We start from the raw sequence: 20708 nt of genomic DNA, 5'->3' as shown, positions 1-20708 counted from the left end.
ACAAACACAGGAAAACCACACCAAACGGTCAGTCTGGACAGTATAACTGCCAACTTACCGTGGTTGTTGTGGGGGATGATCAGTCCCAATTTTCCAGTGCCTGTGTCCGGTCCGAGGGTCATTTGTCTTGTTGTCCTCCGGGGGGGGGGGGGGGCAGAGGCGTTCCTGCTTGGGGCCCCACGTTCTCGGGCGCCAACTGTTGAGGGAGGATCTAAATTGATCCTTCACGGTTAACTCAGTGATTTCCAAATTAATCTACAGGGCGTTGCCGGCAACTGAAAATGACCAGACGGAGACTTGTGCCTCTGTATGGGGGATCGAGCAGATCTCTGGCCCCCGTTTTATTGTGTATGAGTTTTCATAGTCATAGAAATTATACTTCAACCAATCAGCATAAGAACACGCTCACAGTTCTTAACCTATAAGAATGCAGGAAAAACTTAACCCATGAGGATACAGGAAAAATGGAAACTACAGATATGGTCATGTCTTTTTGGCATAGTATGTGTTTTTCTAACAGATGCCTCAGTCTTGTATAGTGATACACCCCCGAATCTATTATCTGGCTCGAGTCAGAAGACTCAAGGTCTTTATACCAATTATGAACCATAGCCTAGTTGCATACCAGGCTTGTGAACAACAAAATAAAATTACTTTATGGCAGCTGTAACCTTTTACCTAATTAAATAACAGAATTTATCTTTAAGCAACAAGAAAATGGAGTCAAAACACAAAATGGAGAATCTAGCACAAAATGGAGAACCTTTCATAATTTGTTCCTTCACACTAAATATGTGTACTTTTATTGCTTTTTTATTATTATTTAGATAAAGAAATGTATTTATGGGAACAATATTTTTTTTCTTTCTTTATTTAGGATTTTTTTTTTTTTTTACACATCTAAATTTTTTTTTTTAACGTTATCACATCGTCCCGGGGCAGGCGCTTGTAAGCCACCTCCCTGCAGGACCCGGAAGTAGCTCTGCGGCCATTTTGGATCCGGGGCCTGCAAGGAGGAGACGCTCGGTACAAGGTGAGCACATCGCCTTTTACCGAGGGTCTCAGGGAGCCCCCTCCCTGCGCGATGCTTCCCTATGCCCCTGGAACGCTGTGATCATGTTTGATCGCAGTGTTCCGGGGGTTAATGTGCCAGGGGTGGTCCGTGACCGCTCCTAGCACAGTGCCGGATGTCAGCTGCGATAGTCACGGGGGGAGCGCGGCCGATTGCATATGACGTACTTTCCCTTCACTGGGAATTAAGGGTATGTGCACACATTCAGGAATTTTCTCGTTTTTTCGCGATAAAAATGCTATAAAAACACATACATATGTATCCTATCATTTAGAATGCACAAAAAATACGCAAAAATGCATAAAAAACGCATGTGGATTTCTGGCAGAAATGTCCGTTTTTTGTCAGGAAATTTCTGCAAGAAATCCTGACGTGTGCACATACCCTTAGTCCCAGGTCTCCTCGATGGGATAGTACTTCATATGGGATTAAGGGGTTAAAGGACTTTTCCCATGAATCAAAGTTAATTTTAATCAACAGATCTTGGAATAATAATAATTTCCACAATTGGATGTGTTAAATAAAATGTTCTGTGCTGAGATAATCTTATAAATGTGTCCTTGCTGTATACTGTGTAATGGCCGTGTCTAACCGTGCAGGAACATGGTCTGATCATTCTACAGCTCCTGGGCAGGGGAGGAAGCAAAAGAGAGTATACAGACATTACAGCACGGGATCCCAGCTGATTTTTTTTTTATTTTTTAGGTAAAACATCTCCCCGCCTATTTTTAAACAATGTTTTACTTCAGAGAAATAATCAGCTGTTGAACCCCTGCTATCCTCTCTGTATATTCTTTTGCATCCTCCTTTTTCCAGGAGCTGTTCCTGTACAGTCAGACACAGCCATTACACAGTACACAGCAGGGACACATTTATAAGATTATCTCAGCACAGGAACATTTTATTTAAACACATCCAATTGTGGAACTGATTATTATTCTAAGATCTATTAATTAAAATTAACTTTTGTTTGTGAGAACACCCTTTAAGTTGGGGAAAATGTGAATTTCGAAGGATGTTGTCCTGGATACTAAATGCTCAATAGGAGAAACTTAAAGTGAACCTGTCACCCGAAAAAAGCTATTAACCTGCAGATATAGGGTTAATCTGCAGGTTAATAGTGTTGTGAACCTGTTTGGCACTCACTCTTAGTCTCATGCTGCCGGGAGGAAATAAACTTTATACCACCCGGCAGTGTATTGCTGTCAGTCGGGGGCGATGCCAGCATGGGTTCAGTCACCGCTCTATGTGTACAGCGTGGCCGCTGTAACTATGCCCCCCACACTGACAGAACCTCAGCATTAGGGCTTCTGTCAGTCAGGTCAGGAATGCTGCCTGGAGGAATAAAGCTAGTTTCCTCCTGTCAGCATGGCTCTAAGTGCCGGCGCCAGGCAGGTTCACAACACTATTAATTGCTAAATATTGAATCTCTGAAAGTCCTCCATCTCACAGTGAATACATTAACCAAGTAAATTCTCTTATTCAAATGGAATAAGGAATATTTCTTAAAAGCAATTATGTGCCTATTTTGAAAAATTGTGGTCTCCATGGTTTGGTTTGTAATGACTTTTGCCTTACGGTTGAAGGTGTGACTTTAAACATGGTGTATTCGGCCTAAACCGTTCTGGACTTTATCTCCAACTTAAACAAACGAGAGACAATTGATTTGTTGTGCAATTTTCCTTTTATTGCGCAGTTCACATTGCTATATTTATGTAACACTTTTTTTCCTGCCTCCAAGATTTTCATTATGCAGTTGGGCTGGGTGGAGGGTTTGCGGGTGGGGTAGGAATATTTGTTTTTCTTGGATTTTTTTTGTATACATTACGTTGTGAGGTTGTGTATTACTGCGCGAGCCTGAAATTGTGGCATTTACAAGGAGCCACAAGATGTAATGTTCAGGGAGGAAAGTGTGCAGCTGCGTCAGGGATCTTGGTCATGCCTCAGTGGATGTGTTATTGGCTGATGTGTAGTGCGCACCTTTTCAACTTGTCAGTCATTTGGATTTGCGTCAAATGAAGTTTGATAAAGTGAGTATCACTATGTACTGTAAAGTTTCCTTACATAATGAGGTTGTCGTTAATTAACATTTAAAGACCGTTGCAGCATATAATTAGTTTACAGGTCAGGACCCAGCTGTCAGGTTCTCTTTAACAAAAATGTTCCTAATGGGGTTGTCCAGTCTTAAGCTACAAGTCTGCAGTCAGTCTCTGTGACTGCAGACTTGTGAATCTTCACATGACGTGACTTGCACACTGTGAGGAGTCTCCGGCGCCAGGAATATGGGCAGTCATGTGACTGCAAGTATGCAATGTAAAGACCCCCGGCCACATTCTGAGTAGACGGTTTCCTGCTTTGCTCAATACACTTACATTGAGCGTCGGCACTAGAGAATCCTCACAGTGCACATGATGTGAAGATTCACAAGTCTGCAGTCACATAGTTACTGTAGACGGGTAGCTTAAGGCTATGTGCACACGTAGGAAATGTGGTGCAGAATTTTCTGCACTAAATCTGCATCTCCTGACAGAATCCGCAGGTGTGTTTTTAGCGCGTTTTTAGTGCGTTTTTTAGTGCGTTTTTTGTGCAGATTTTATTTCTATAATGGAGGGGTGCAGAAACGATGCAGAACTGCACAAAAGAAGTGACATGCACTTCTTTGAAATCTGCAGCGTTTCTGCGCAGATTTTTCTGCACCATGTGCACAGATTTTTTTTTTCACATTGATTTAGGCTACTTTCACACTAGCGTCGTGCACTGCACGTCGCTATGCGTCGTTTTGTAGAAAAAACGCATCCTACAAAAGTGCTTGCAGGATGCGTTTTTTCTCCATAGACTTGCATTAGCGACGCATTGCCACATGTCGCAACCTTCATGCGACGGTTGCGTCGGACTGTCGCCACCAAAAAACGTTGCATGTAACGTTTTTTGGTGCGTCGTGTCCAGCATTTCCGACCGCGCATGCGCGGCCGGAACTCCGCCCCCTCCTCCCCGCACCTCACAAAGGGGCAGCGGATGCGTTGAAAAACAGCATCCGCTGCCCCCGTTGTGCGGCACTTCCACAGTATGCGTCGGTGCGCCGTAACGTCGCATTGCGACGTGCAGTGCACGACGCTAATGTGAAAGTAGCCTTACATTGTACTGTAAATCACAGTGCAGTTCTGCAGCGTTTCTGCTGCAGAAAAATCTGCTGCAGATCTGCTCCAATTCTGCACTAAATCTACATCGTGTGCCCATACCCTTAGACCGGACAACGTCTTTAAATTCTACCTTTAGCAGGTAGCACTTAACAGCAATAATCATGACTCATACCTATTATGAATGCCCTAGTGTGCTTAATAAAATAAGAAAAGCATACTTTTTCCCTGGGTTGGCTCCGCATTGTCTCACAATCTCATAACGATGCCATGTGAATGCTGCAATTCATCAGTGGCTGCTGATAGGATCCAATACTCACATAACATAGTCATAGACAATGTCATGAGATGCCGGAGAGCATTGCTCTTGGATTGCTCTGGTTGTCCTTTTTGTGCAACAGCTTTTGTATTCATGAGGAATTCTACATTGTTTCAATCTGTTCAGTAGATTTAGATGATCGGATCACACTGTGCAGTTCACAGGTGACCAGGCCAATGAACATTAATATATATATTATTTTCTTGTGACTAAAAGCCAAGATAATTTGTAGTAAGGAAAGGCGGACTGTTGCAGTATGTTGACTAATTGGATTCCTGCTGCAAATGTTAATTGGAATGGTAATTAAAGTGTTTACAGTGCACCTTGCTCTTGTTTAGAGCAGCATCATCCCACTATAGAGTATACACACAGCTCTTAACAAAAATACCAGCAAACATAGAGCATTAATTGGAATTAAACGGCAGTCACACTTCACTTCCTCTGCACCATATGCCTTTTTTAATACATACAATGATGGAGAGATATCTTTTACTTTACCTTTTCTTATTTTTTTTGTTTTGATAACAAAGAATTTTGTCTGCACCAATGTGACACAATATTTGTACTTGTATTATTACTTTGATTTGTGACCTTGTGATATTATATAACAAGGGAAAGAGAATCTGAATATACCGTAAATTGAAATGTAGCAACAATGGAAAATACTTTGGTAATAGTTACCAAACAGCCCGTATTATGGGTCGATTCCACACTAGCTAGGTCTACGCAGCGAAATTATGCAATTTCTATGCATTTTTTGGGTTTATGTCTGTTTTTATTGTTGGCTGTAAAAAGAAAATGTAGCCAGAATACCTAAGCTTCCCACAGCTAAGTTTTTGCTTCAGTAGAATTCCTTGAGTTAAAATAGTCGTCTGATATCCAGGCTGATACTTTACCTGCTCTGATACATTGTACATATTAGGGTATGTGCACACGTTGCGGATTTGCCTTTGTAAAAATCTGCGCAGATTCTGCCTCTCTTGGCAGATAATCTGCGCGGTTTTGATGTGGATTTTCATGCGGTTTTCTCTGCGGATTTGCAAGCTAAAAAAATATATTATTTAACAAAAAAAATTTATGTAATTTCCTTGTCCAACCTCTTCTTTTACATTCTTCATTGAAGACCATAATATCGTTACATTTCATGTTCAAATATGTTTACACACAAAACAAGTTTAAGTGATTATATATAATATATATATTACACACAAAAGAGTTTTTGTCAAAGCCAGCTCACCGCTTTGAAAAAACAGTAATACATCCAACCTGTGGTTACAGTTCGCACGGATTGGGATGAATCCACACATGTAAAGAAAAAACCTTTTGTTTCTCCAGCGATCAGTCCAATGGTAGAGTAAAATATACCTTTTATTTATCCATTAAAAAGTTTCAGATTTCTTCAATAATAGTAAAGTATACCTTTTATTTATCCTTTAAAACGTTCCAGTTTTCTTCAATAACAGTATTGCACACATTCAATCCCTTATGGATGACATGTTCCTCCAGGTCCATGTGGAGGAAGAAACGTGGTGTCGAAACATGTCATCCATAAGGGATTGAATGTATGCAATACTGTTATTGAAGAAATCTGGAACTTTTTTTGGGGGGGGGATAAATAAAAGGTATATTTTACTCTACCATTTGACTGATCGCTGGATAAACAAAAAGTTTTTTTCTTTATATATATATATATATATATATATATATATATATATATATATATATATATATAGCCAGATACCCTCATTAATAAAATGGTACATAAAGAGTTAAATAAGACACACACACACACACACAATTTGTGTGAAACTCAATATCTGTTTTTTCAAAAAAATTGCGTGGGCTCCCGTGTAATTTCCATAACCAGCAGAGGGAAAGCCGAGGGCTGATGTTAATATTCTGGGAAGAAGCCAATAGCCATAAAGGTTCCCAGGCTGTTAATATCCGTTCACAGATGTTTGCTTAGCCTTTACTGGCTAGTTTACAGGGGAACCCCAGAAAGAGATTGACATGGAGTCCCCCCTATAAAATCAAACCAGCAAAGGCTAGGCAGACAGCTGCGGGCTGATATTAATAGCCTGGGAAGGGGCCATTTATAATGGCACTCCCAGGCTAAAAACATCAGCTCTCATCTGCCCCAGAAAAGGTGCATCTCTAAGATGCACCAATTCTGGCACTTAGCCTCTCTCTTCCCACGTGCCCTGTAGCGGTGGCATGTGGGTAATATCTGTGGGGTTGATGTCACCTGTGTATTGTCTGTGACATCAAGCCCACGGCTTAGTAATTTAGAAGAGTCAATAAGACGCCTATACATTACTAATCCTGTAGTTATTTAGTAAATAAAGACACAACCAGAATAAAGTCCTTTATTAATCTTAATTAAACCATAATTACTGAACGCCTAATCCCCGAATGCCTCAATCTCCTGCAACAAAAATAAAACAATAAACTAACACACATACTCCCTGTCCGCCATAGTCCATTTACCGAGTGTCCCACGACGATCTCACGTGTAGAATAGTCACATGGACTACACGGCCTCCGGTGATACACAGAGTTCACCATAGTTCATGCTCTCACGCGCGGCACTGCCGCTCTTTGAGAATTTTCTCATGCAGCGGTTCTGCAAGTGACAGCACGAGCTCCAGTGACCTCCACGGCAGCGCTGTGATACACTGCAGGAGGATACCTTCTGTCACTGTATCACCGGAAGTTTGGTAGTGCGGTCATGTCTCCCGATGTGACTGTTCTACAAGTGAGATCGCCATGGGGCACTCATTATTAAATGGACTACGGCGGACAGGGAGTATGTCTGTTGGTTTTATTATTTTATTTTTATTGCGGGAAATCGAGGGCGTCCAGGAATTAGGTGTTTGGTAAGTATGAATGTGTTTTTTTTGTTTGTTTTACAATTGAACACAGTCACCGGATGATAGGACTACTACTCTCCCATCATCGGCTCATGCTCTCACTGTTATATGTGACACCAAATATAGCCGGATGGGAGGGGTAGTCCGATGTGACACCAGACATAGCCCGATGTGACTGTTCTACAAGTGAGATCGCCGTGGGACACTCGTTATTAAATGGACTACTATGGACAGGAAGTACACTGTGTTCCAAATTATTATGCAATTTGGATTTGTGTCATAAAGATTTAATTGATTTTCTAATAAACTCGTGGATGGTATTGTGTCTCAGGGCTCAATGGATCACTGAAATCAATCTTAAACACATGTGATAATTAGTTTTCCAGGTTTTTCTAATTAAAGGAAAACTGCGTAAAAATGATGTTCCACATTATTAAGCAGGCCACAGGTTTCAAGCAATATGGGAAATAAAAAGGATCTCTCTGCTGCTGAAAAGCGTTAAATAGTGCAATGCCTTGGACAAGGTATGAAAACATTTGATATTTCACGAAAACTTGAGTGATCATCGTACTGTAAAGAGATTTGTGACTGAAACAGCACAGAGTTCATGCAGATAAAGGCATAATGAGGAAGGTTTCTGCCAGACAAATTCATTGGATTAAGAGAGCAGCTGCCAAAATACCATTACAAAGCAGCAAACAGTTATTTGAAGCTGCTGGTGCATCTGGAGTCCCTCGAACCTCAAGGTGTAGGATCCTTCAAAGGCTTGCTGTGGTGCATAAACCTACTATTCGGCCATCCCTAAACAGTGTTCACAAGCAGAAACGGTTGCAGTGGGCCCAGACATACATGAAGACTAATTTTCAAACCGTCTTGTTTACTGATGAGTGTCGAGCAACCCTGGGTGGTCCAGATGGATGGAGTAGTGGATGGCCACCATGTCCCAACAAGGCAGCAAGGAGGTGGAGGAGTCTTGTTTTTGGCCGGAATCATGGGGAAACAGCTGGTAGGGCCCTTTAAGGTTTCTGAAGGTGTGAAAATGACCTCTGCAAAGTATATTGAGTTTCTGACTGACCACTTTCTTCCGTGGTATAAAAAACAGAAACATGCCTTCAGGAGCAAAATCTTCTTCATGCATGACAATGCTCCATCTCATGCTGCAAAGAATACCTCTGAGTCATTGGCTGCTATGGCCATAAAAGGAGATAAACTCATGGTGCGGCCACCATCTTCCCCTGACCCCAACCCTATAGAGAACCTTTGGAGTATCATCAAGCAAAAGATCTATGAGGATGGGAGGCAGTTCACATCAAAACAGCAGCTCTGGGAGGCTATTCTGACGTCATGCAAAGAAATACAAAAAGTAACTCTCCAAAAACTCACAAGTTCAATGGATGCAAGAATTGTGAAGGTGATATCAAAGAAGGGTTCCTATGTTAATATGTAACTTGGCCTGTTAGGATGTTTTGGATTTAAATAGCTTTTTTGTTCAGTGAATGTGACCTCCTAATGCTGCAAATTCCACAATTGAGCTAAATTGAGCTCTGACTCCGTATTCGTGTGGTATTTCCTGATGAAGAAGTCACTTACACTTTGAAACGCGATGAATAAACCACCTTTCTTTGTGAAATGCGTCTGGACATACGATCATTCAGCAGCGCAGGTTATATCCACATTAACCCGTTCATTTATCTAGAGAGACAAGTTGAGCATCACTCTCATTCAGGATTCAGGCTCTGAAAGAGATTGTTCTTGAAGAATGGAAAAAATATTGCAATATTGTTTATTCCATGCCTAGAAGACTTTGTTCTGTTCTTGGAGGTCATGCAAAATACTAGCTGTAGTAGTTTTTGGTGGGGGTGTATTAACCCCTTCACCCCAGGCCATTTTCGTTTTTTGCGTTTGTTTTTTGTCACCTTCTTCCCAGAGCCATAACGGTTTTATTTTTCCATCAATATGACCATGTGAGGACTTTTTTTTTTTTTGGCGGGACAAGTTGTACTCTTGAACGACACCATTGATTTTACCATATAATGTACTAGAAAACGGGGGGGGAATTCCAAGTGCCATGAAATTGCAAAAAAAAAAATGCAATTACACAATTGTTTTGGGGATTTTTTTCTATCATGTTCACCAAATGCTAAAACTGAGCTGCCACTATGATTCTTCAGGTCATTACGAGTTCACAAACATCAAACATGTCTAGGTTCTTTTTTTTATTGCAAAGTTTGTTAAAAATAAAAACAGAAATTGCAGAATTTTTAGAGACTCGTAGCATCTCCATTTTTCAGGATCTGGGGCTGGGTGAGGGATAATTTTTTGCGCACCGAGCTGGCATTTGTATTGATACCATTTTGGTGTTTATATGATGTTTTGATCTCCTGTTATTGCATTTTAATGCAATGTTGCAGTGACCAAACAGCTATAATTCTGGCGTTTAGATTTTTTTCTCTCGTTATGACGTTTGCTGATCTAATTCATTTTTTTATATTTTGATAGATTGGACGTCTGTGAACTTGGGGATACCAAAATGTAATTTTTTTTTGTTTTAAGTTGAATGGGGGGGTGATTTAAAGATATATATATATATATATATATATATATATATATATATATATATATATATATATATATATATATATATATATATATACCGTATTTTCCGGCGTATAAGACGACTGGGCGTATAAGACGACCCCCCAACTTTACCAGTTAAAATATAAAATCTTCTTAAAAGTCGGGGGTCTTCTTATACACCCTATGTCGTCTTATAGGGCCGGTGAATATGTGCCTTTTGGGGGGTGGGGAGTGATCCTGATGACGAGGGGGCGTCTCACAGGAAAGTGAGTATCCCCCATTACCTTATCGTAGCGGTGCAGCGTGGGGGTCTCAGTGCTGGGAGTGGCGGCGGCGGCTGCTGTGCTCTGGTGCGGCGGCTGCTGTGCTCTGGTGCGGCGGCTCCTCTTCTGTGTGGGGCCTCTGTGCTGTGAGGTGGCGGTGGCGGCGGCATATCTTTATCCAGTTGGGGCTCCTCCGGCATCTCCTTAGCCCTGGAGGCCCCGCCGCAACTCCATCGGTGCAATGCAGCGGCCATTTTCCCGGAGGCAGCTCAATAGGTGCGATGCGGTGGCCTCCGGGAAAATGGCCGCTGCTCAGATTCAGATCTCGTCCCGAAATCTCGGGACACGAGATCTGAATCTGAGCAGCGGCCATTTTCCCGGAGGCCACCACATTGCACCGATGGAGTTGCGGCGGGGCCTCCAGGGCTAAGGAGATGCCGGAGGAGCCCCAACTAGATAAAGATACGCCGCTGCCGCCGCCACCCCACAGCACAGAGGCCCCACACAGAAGAGGAGCCGCCGCACCAGAACACAGCAGCCGCCGCCGCTCCCAGCACTGACACCCCCACGCTGCACCGCTAGGATAAGGTAATGGGGATTACTCACTTTCCTGTGAGACGCCCCCTCGTCATCAGGATCACTCCCCCTCCCCACCCACCATATACACCGGCGTACAAGACGATTCCCGGCGTATAAGACGACCCCCGACTTTTAAGAAGATTTTCGGGGGTTAAAAAGTCGTCTTATACGCCGGAAAATACGGTATATATATATATATATATATATATATATATATATATATATATATATATATATATATATATATATATATATATATATATATATATATACACTCACCGGCCACTTTATTAGGTACACCATGCTAGTAACGGGTTGGACCCCCTTTTGCCTTCGGAACTGCCTCAATTCTTCGTGGCATAGATTCAACAAGGTGCTGGAAGCATTCCTCAGAGATTTTGGTCCATATTGACATGATGGCATCACACAGTTGCCGCAGATTTGTCGGCTGCACATCCCAAAGATGCTCCATACAAGGCAGGATGGATCCATGCTTTCATGTTGTTTACGCCAAATTCTGACCCTACCATCCGAATGTCGCAGCAGAAATCGAGACTCATCAGACCAAGCAACGTTTTTCCAATCTTCTACTGTCCAATTTCGATGAGCTTGTACAAATTGTAGCCTCAGTTTCCTGTTCTTAGCTGAAAGGAGTGGTACCCGGTGTGGTCTTCTGCTGCTGTAGCCCATCTGCCTCAAAGTTCGACGCACTGTGCGTTCAGAGATGCTCTTAGGCCTACCTTGGTAGTAACGGGTGGCGATTTGAGTCACTGTTGCCTTTCTATCAGCTCGAACCAGTCTGCCCATTCTCCTCTGACCTCTGGCATCAACAAGGCATTTCCGCCCACAGAACTGCCGTTCACTGGATTTTTTTTCTTTTTCGGACCATTCTCTGTAAACCCTAGAGATGGTTGTGCGTGAAAATCCCAGTAGATCAGCAGTTTCTGAAATACTCAGACCAGCCCTTCTGGCACCAACAACCATGCCACGTTCAAAGGCACTCAAATCACCTTTCTTCCCCATACTGATGCTCGGTTTGAACTGCAGGAGATTGTCTTGACCATGTCTACATGCCTAAATGCACTGAGTTGCCGCCATGTGATTGGCTGATTAGAAATTAAGTGTTAACAAGAAGATGGACAGGTGTACCTAATAAAGTGGCCGGTGAGTGTGTATATATATATATATATATATATATATATATATATATATATATATATATACAGTATGTATATATACATATACAGTGTGTGTGTATGTATATATATATATATATATATATATATATGTGTGTATATATATATATATATACACACATATACAGTATGTATGTATATTTACAATTTATTTTATTTTTTAACTTTTTTTGTACTAGCTTGGCTATGCTAAACTAGATTTGGCTAAATAACTAGATTTGGCTATGCTAAAATGATACTTGCTATGAGTGCCGACCGCTGGGTGGCGATCATAGCTATCTGGCTATAACAACCACAGTGGTCTCTCGCAGACCCCGGGTTGTCATGCCAACCCTTCGACGACCCGCGGTCATGTGATGCGCTTCCGGTGCGAGCATGTTAAATGCCGCTGTTGGAGATTGACAGTGGCATTTATCATGTTAACAGCCATAGGTGGAACACTATTCCACCCTCAGCTGTTAGGGGCACATGTCAGCTGATGTGGGCTCAGCACCAGAGCCCACATCAAAGGGGGAGACATGTCGTGAAGGGTTTAATGTTTGCATTAACAATTTTGGGTAAAACTCAAGATTTTGTAATGAGTTAAAATAACCTTGATTTCATGTTATGGGTTAAAAAAAGTCAAAATGTTGGACATTGTTTTTAATTGGGTATTAATTAAAATTGTACTTTTCAAAGTGGGTGTACTCATTTATGCTGAGCAATGTGTATGTATGTGCATATGCAGTGCCTTATCTAGGTTTTCAGCCGTGTCCAGGAGGCTTCATTAAATCTCCCATTCAGTCCCAGTCTATACAGCAAAGAGCCATTGAGCAGCAAAAGACCACTATTTCTTCTTCTGCTCACTGGTTAACTTTGCTGTATAGACTGGGACAAGGTAAGTGATTTAATGAAGCCCCCTGGTACAGCTGAGGGCTAGTTATCAGAGTTTGACATATCCCATATGTCAGTTAGTAAGTAGGCTGCCATATTTAACTGGGTGAAGTAATTTCGCCTCTTGAAATGACGTTATTATGTTAGGTCAAGATATATTGTAAATTTAAAGTAGTCTTCCTTATGTGCTTTGTTTTGTTTTATTCCAAAGTTTCCGCATCTGCACCATGCCAGTATTTTTTTTTGTTTTAATTGTTTACCTGCTTTATTAAGTTCCATGTGGCTTATTGAAATTGGTTTCTAACATTAGAGCTAATAAGCCTGTTTTCTATCCAGATTCCTGCTTTGTGATCATACCGATTGATAAACCGTAATTGATCAGGTCATTTGTTTTTTTTTATAGAGGTCAGAAGAGAAAGATGGATGCAGAGGAGGAGGAGGATGAAGATGATGCTGATGAAGAAGAATCCAGTAATGAAGAGGGAAGCAGTTCGGAGGCAGATGAAATGGCAGCAGCCATTGAAGCAGAGCTCAACGACTTCATTTGACACATCTGCCGAAAGGAAAACCTTAGGAAATTGTGTAATTGCACACATAACTGAAACCAATTGTTGTGTTGCTACTTCAGTTTTGTCTATTTTTTGTTTTCACTTTCTTTTTTCTTGACAGTAGCATATTTGTATATTTTGCTGGGGACACAACTTGGTTTACACATTTTGAGCTAATTATTTTAAGGGTGTTTTTACATAAGGATACTATTTCATCTTCTTTAAGGCAAAGGAAACAAGTATTAACTGGGAAATTTGTGCTATGCCAAAGACATAATGCTTTTGTCAAAGCTTTGTAGATTTTGAGAGATTTGGGTTTTTGTTTTTGTTTTACATTTTTATGTGTCTCTTGCTTTTCTGACTTTAGTCAGAGAAGTAGAGCAGGAGCTGTCCACTGGCGGCTGAAGTTCCATCACATGGAAGGAAACACATTCTTTCCTTATATATCAAAATAAAACTTTTTTTAAATATATACAATATATATATATATTTGTATAGATGTAGAAAATGTGATATGAGAAATTGTAAACTTGACTTGTCACTTGCCTCTAACTAATTTCACTGAGTAAATCTCCTGTTTTTACACGTTCCTCTGTGCATTAGTTTGGAATTGCTAGAAAAGCAGTGTTTAGCTTTTTTTACGCTTGACTCTCTGTTCTGGTGCTTCAAGGACAGGGAAATTTATGAAATTGGATGTTCTTTAGGCAGATGAATTCATTGCTATAGCTTAACTTGCAATAGGGTTTTATTCATAATGAGAGGACTAATGTAAAGTTTTTGTATATTCTATTTCATATCTGACCCTCAAAACAGATTTTCTTTCATTTAATAAAACAGATCATTTTGTATATATTGGTGTGTGTTACTATTTGTTTTATGTCAAAAAAGACTTTTGTTCATCATAGGCAAATAGTACTATTCTCAAAGGTGGTTCGTGTAGTTAGATGACTGCTCTTTTATGTCTTTGCAAATTTTGAGACTCTTGTCACCCTTTTTAAGAAATGATGCACCACTTTGTACTACATGTTTAGACAACTTTTGACATGCCAGATATCTTGATCTGTGGGAGTTTGACTATTGAGATCAGTTGTTAGAGGATAAGCTGAGACTTGTCTGGTTTGATAAAGTCTGACTCTGTATTCAGTCTTGAAGGAGAGCAGCACTCAGCTAAGTACTTGTGCTTATTTTGTTTTAGTGTTTGCAGATTGTTAATGGACCCATACCAATGTCAAATATTTTAGTAAAATTGCAGTTATGGTTTCGGTTATGCAATGAAAGATACGTGGTACTTGCTTTGCGTTTTCCTTTATGCAGAGCATGTATCCAAAGTAATGGTTCACAAGGTACCGTAAGTGTTCTGTGTCTTTAATAAACATTGACGTTCATCTTTCTTCCACACCTCTGAAAATACATTTGATCCCCTGACATAACAAATGAAATAACTGATACTTTACCAGCTACATGATTATAAAAATGAGCATAATTGGTATAATAATAATAATATTTTTTTCTATAGCGCCAGCATATTCCGCAGCGCTTTACATTTTAGAGGGGACTTTACAGACAATAAAAGACATTACAGCATAACAATAATCACATAAATCAACAGATACCAAGAGGAATGAGGGCCCTACTCGCAACATACAATCTTCTGTAAGGATGAAATGAGGAAGACGAGAGGTGGATGGTAACAATTGCTTTCATTGTTAGGACCAGCCATAGTGTATGAATCTGGTGTTCATGTAATGCTGCATGAACCGGTTATCAGCCTAAGGGCTCCTTTTCACTAGCGAGAAATTCGTCCGTGTCTCGCATGTTAAAACCAAGCTGTGGCGCCGGCACTTGGGAGCGGAGTGTTCGGCTACATGTGTTGCTATGCAGCCACACTCTCCACTCTGGAGTGCCGGCACCACAGCTTGGTTTTCACATGCGAGACACGGACGTTTATCTTGCAAGTGGAAAGGAGCCTTAAGTATGTAACCGTACAGACACTGAGGGCTATTAAATGCAGAAAGCGTGTGAGAACATGATACAAGGAACCTGGTTATGGTAAAAATTTTGAATGGGCAACACCGGGATAGTTAGGCTAATGCGTTGAGGTGGTAGGCCAGTCTGAAGAAATGCGTTTTTCGGGCACACATAAAGCTGTGGGTATTGGGGATTAATCAAATTAATCTGGGTAGTGCATTCCAAAAAATTGGCGCAGCACGTGAAACGTCTTGGCGACAGGAGTGGGAGGTTCTGATTATTGAAACGTTAACCTCAGGTCATTAGAACGGAGGGCACGGGTAGGGTGGTAGACTGAGACGAGAGAGATGTAGGGTGGTGCTGAGCCATGGAGTGCTTTGTGGGTGAGGGTAGTAGGTTTATATTGGATTCTGGAGTGGATGGGTAACCAGTGTAATGACTGGCATAAGGTAGAGGCATCAGTTTAACAATTGGTGAGGTATACGATTAAATCATTAGTGTAACGTTGGCCAGATACAGGAGGTCTGCAATGCAAAGTTTATTGCATTATCCAACTCAAGAAAAACTCTAGCATAGTATGATCCTCTGCATAAGAACAGCTATTCTAACCATGCAGACTTCCACTTCTAATTTTTGATAATTTCTTCTTTCATTTGAGATGAATGGAATTCCCTTAGCGCCAACATTTATCTCCTTTCCCTATCTAAGCGTAGTAAGTACAGGTTAATTCATCACATGAAATACATGGGAAGTGCTCACCTGAATGGGTTGTGCTAGCTGAGGCACAACTCTAGGAATGGTCTGTTCAAGATAATATGGGGTGCAGCCGACCTGGTGCGCTGCAGGAAGTTTTTCCAGTAGAGTTCCATGATCCAGGTATGTGGCACTCCCAAGACAAGTGGTGATAACATCATGACAAAAATTTGTCTCCAATAAAAAGGTTTTTTATTTAATAATAATAATAATAATAATAATAATAATTTTTTTATATAGCGCCAACATATTCCGCAGCGCTTTACAAATTATAGAGGGGACTTGTACAGACAATAGACATTACAGCATAACAGAAATCACAGTTCAAAATAGATACCAGGAGGAATGAGGGCCCTGCTCGCAAGCTTACAAACTATGAGGAAAAGGGGAGACACGAGAGGTGGATGGTAACAATTGCTTTAGTTATTTGGACCAGCCATAGTGTAAGTCTTGGGTGTTCATGTAAAGCTGCATGAACCAGTTAACTGCCTAAGTATGTAACAGTACAGACACAGAGGGCTATTAACTGCATAAAGTGTATGAGAACATGATACGAGGAACCTGATTATGGTGTTTTTTTTTGGTTTTTTCTTATGATAGGCCACACGGGGATAGTTAGGTTAATGCGTTGAGGCGGTAGGCCAATCTGAACAAATTAGTTTTTAGGGCACGCTTAAAACTGTGGGGATTGAGGATTAATCGTATTAACCTAGGTAGTGCATTCCAAAGAATCGGCGCAGCACGTGTAAAGTCTTGGAGACGGGAGTGGGAGGTTCTGATTATTGAGGATGCTAACGTGAGGTCATTAGCAGAGCGGAGGGCACGGGTAGGGTGGTAGACTGAGACCAGAGAGGAAATGTAGGGTGGTTTTGTACTGGATTCTGGAGTGGATGGGTAGCCAGTGTAATGACTGGCACAGGGTAGAGGCATCGGTGTAACGGTTGATGAGGAATATGATCCTGGCTGCAGCATTCAGGACAGATTGGAGCGGGGAGAGTTTGGTAAGAGGGAGGCCGATTAGTAGAGAGTTACAATAGTCCAGACGGGAATGAATAAGTGAAACAGTAAGAGTTTTTGCAGAGTCGAAAGTAAGAAAAGGGCGAATTCTAGAAATGTTTTTGAGATGCAGATAAGAAGAGCGAGCCAGTGATCGGATGTGGGGGGTGAATGAAAGCTCTGAATCAAGGATGACCCCAAGGCAGCGGGCATGTTGCTTTGGAGTAATGGTGGAACCGCACACGGAGATGGCAATGTCAGGCAAATGTAGGTTAGTAGAGGGAGAGAACATGAGGAAAAAATGCTTAAAAACACGTTTTGGCTGCTAGCTACTTTCCTCAGGTGTCTGCAGATAAAATGAGGAACTGACCTCATTTTATCTGCAAAAACCTGAGGAAGGCTGTTAGCAGCCGAAATGTGGTGTTTTTTAAAATAAAAATGTTTTTATTGGAGACAAAGGTCAAGGTTCCATCAGAGTTCAGTGTGCTGCTGTATTACTTGGCTTATGTGTATTCACAAAATTGAAATTGCAACACCAAGAAGGAAAATTTGTGGAATTATAGTAATCATAGGAATGATAGACATGTTCATGATATGTAAATAATAATTGGAAACAAAGTTTTCAAAACTTGATTTATTCAGTATTGTGTATGAGCGTCACACACGGAAGTATACACACATGCCTTGGCATACAATCAATGAACTTATTAATTGTTTCCACGAGGAATGGTCTGCCAGTCTGAATGCAGTGGCGTAACTAGGGTTTTGGTTCAAGTGAGGTGAAACTTCTCAGCGGGCCCCTAACCAGGTAACCTTGATTACAACTCGGTGACGCACCCTAATAATGGAGGAGAACCTCAGCTGATGACTACGCTGTTGCTGAAAATAATTTCTATATAAAGACCAATATTGATATGGTCAGTGGTAGATACCAGTCCTACAGAACATACAAGAGATCACAGTACAGTTACAGATGGTGACTTACGGGTGACCTTCTTTCTGAAGGAATCGTTCACTTTTCACGTCTTTTCCATCTGGCCCAAACTGACATGACAACTTCCAACCAGGACTCGGCTGCAGAGATTACAGGGAAGGCACATTTCACTTCTCACATTTTCAGCACTGTCCCCAATGGTTTAAAACACAGGCACACCACGAACAATAAAAGAAATTGTGTGTGTGTATATATATATATATATATATATATATATATATATATATATATATATATATATATATATATATATTGTAGCATAGCGACTGGTCATGTGAATGATGGATGGTATGTATCGCAGAGGTGGGTGGCCCTATGATGGAAGCCTGGGTATGTTTTGCTCAAGCAGATCTACTGCTGAGGGGTTTGTTTACATTGGGAAGGCTTCCAGGTGATTGGAGAGATGGGTAGGTTCCGTCACCTACAAACCCAGCCAAAGAGGCGTGTCTGAACACGTAAGATGGTTTTGTGTGTAAGGACCTGTGGTGATGTCACGCTCACCTGACTAGCCATGTGACAGGTACCTGGGTGTGGTTACACCTATGTAAAGGAGGTGTGTGTAGCACATGGTGGGAGAGAGTGAGTGAGTGTCTGTCAGGGTGGACACACTTCCTTGTGTCCTGGCAGGACACTGCAGAATGGCCTGTGTGTTGGACGGTTCCAAGTGGGGACGTCCTGGAAGCACACAGAGACCATTTCAGGCTGGAGAGCCTGCGTGCTGGACATAGCACGGACGGTTGGTGTTGGAGATTCCTGGGAGTGGAGTCATCCTGGAAGCACCTGGAGACCGTAGACCTGGACGGTCTGTGTTGAGGACCTGGGACTGACCTGAAGTCAGTGTGAGGATTGGAAACTGAGAGGTAACCCCAGACAACGGGATTATAATATACAGCAGAGAAGCCTATCTGCTACGTGAACTGTCTAATGTTTCGTGGCTGTAATGAAATGGACTGTACCCTGTCTGGTTTATGCGGAGTTTGAATAAACCATATGGACTGATATGTGTGAGATATCGTGCCTGAAGTGTTTATCCTGCTGCCAAGTGAGTATCCCCAAGACCCGTAGCGGGTGAAACGCTACAATTGGTGTTTCGGATGCGGGCAAAGATCCGAAGAGCACATGTTGCAGCGCTGGCTGGTCTGAGCCAGAAGAGTAGACGGTCTTGAAAACCGTGAGTAAATACTGACCGGGGTCAGTGAGAATTGTTATTGGTGGGATACCTCTGAGGAGAAGAGGGATCCGGGAACCTGTGTGGTAATGACAGGTAACGGACTTGAAAACCGTGAATAAATACTGACCGGGGTCAGTGAGAAAACTGTTGTGTCTGGGCACCTCTGAGGCCGAGGGGTGTCCAGGAACCCGTGAATTTGCCAACGGGTGACGGTCTGAAAACCGTGTATTATGCTGATCGGGATCAGTGAGAAACTCTATTTGGGCTGTGTTAAAGCCGGGTGTGTAACAGACTGAAATCTGTGTTGTTCTGACCGGGGTCAGTGAGAGACTGAGTTTTTTTTTCCTGAGAGTCAGCTTGCTGTGGCTCGGTGAGGTCACGAAGTTTGCTGTGGCTCGGTGAGGTCACGAAGTTTGCTGTGGCTCGGTGGGGTCACGAAGGTGACAAGCGGCTTGCTGTGGATCGGCGGGTCCACGAAGGTGACAAGCGGCTTGCTGTGGATCGGCGGGTCCACGAAGTTTGCGGTGCAGAGCCTTGTGAAGCCTAGCTGCAGTTGCAGCAAAGAGAAAAAAAAAAAGACATTGCTGGTTTAGAGCGTGCAGACTCTTAAAGGGCCAGAGTCACATTGGTGTGCTGTGCGAACTGGGGCCTGAGAGTACTGTGGGAAGTCCACAGGGTGTACCCGAGGGAAGGGGTGGTTTCCAAGAAAAGGGGTGGAGTTCCGCCAAATGGTGGTTTCCAAGAAAAGGGGTGGAGTTCTGCGAAATGGTGGTTTCCAAAAAAAGGGGCGGAGTCCAAAGGGGGCGGTAACCCAAAAGGGGGTGGAGTCCCAAAAAGGGGCGGTAACCCGAATAGGGATGGTGGAAAAAAGGCGGTGGTGAATGCATCATTGGGTAGTAGGCCGGACTGTAAGTTATCCTCATACTTGTGGGAGGAGGGGGTTCCTCTACAGCTGGAGGATGGAAGTCTCATTACTGTTGCAGGGGCATAAGTTAAGTCAGTTGTGGGTCCCAAAATTGACGGGTCAGACATCGGGGTGACCAGTGTAAAGGGTTTGTCTGCCCAACTTACCGACATGATGTCACCAAATGTGTGCACCGAAATGACGGACAGTGATCTGGTAAATAGAACCTGTGAAGCTGACACCCTGTTAGAAAGGAACTTGAGGGTTCACCGTACTGTGGGGTATGACACAAACTCCGGGGGGTGACTGTGACGTGTCATTACCAGTAGCAACCACTAGAGCTGAGTACGAGGTTGTGCGGACGGAGGCACTGACACAGGGGAAGGATAGTGCTCCCCAAGGTAAAGTCAGGATGGCAGGGGTAGCCATAACATAAATTGTGACCTGTGTGAGGGGCGACTGCAGGTTGCAGGATGATCGATTGGGTG

At 42.3% G+C, this 20708-nt stretch overlaps 1 protein-coding gene across 3 annotated transcripts in view; it reads left to right on the top strand.

Annotated features, from left to right (window-relative positions):
* The window catches only part of CTDP1 (CTD phosphatase subunit 1), a 149120-nt gene extending 134836 nt beyond the window's left edge, over positions 1-14284 (top strand). For all 3 annotated transcript variants that reach the window (XM_077270046.1, XM_077270047.1, XM_077270049.1), the window contains one exon: positions 13290-14284. In XM_077270046.1, the coding sequence (XP_077126161.1) occupies positions 13290-13434 (145 nt within the window). In that variant the 3' untranslated portion in view covers positions 13435-14284. The remainder of the gene's footprint in view (positions 1-13289) is intronic.
* Positions 14285-20708: the final 6424 nt, after the last annotated feature.

This window comes from Ranitomeya variabilis, chromosome 6 (assembly GCF_051348905.1).
Source record: "Ranitomeya variabilis isolate aRanVar5 chromosome 6, aRanVar5.hap1, whole genome shotgun sequence".
Taxonomy (NCBI): Eukaryota; Metazoa; Chordata; class Amphibia; order Anura; family Dendrobatidae; genus Ranitomeya; species Ranitomeya variabilis.
Note: the sequence above shows the minus strand (reverse complement) of the source record. Positions and strands in the feature narration are given on the sequence as shown.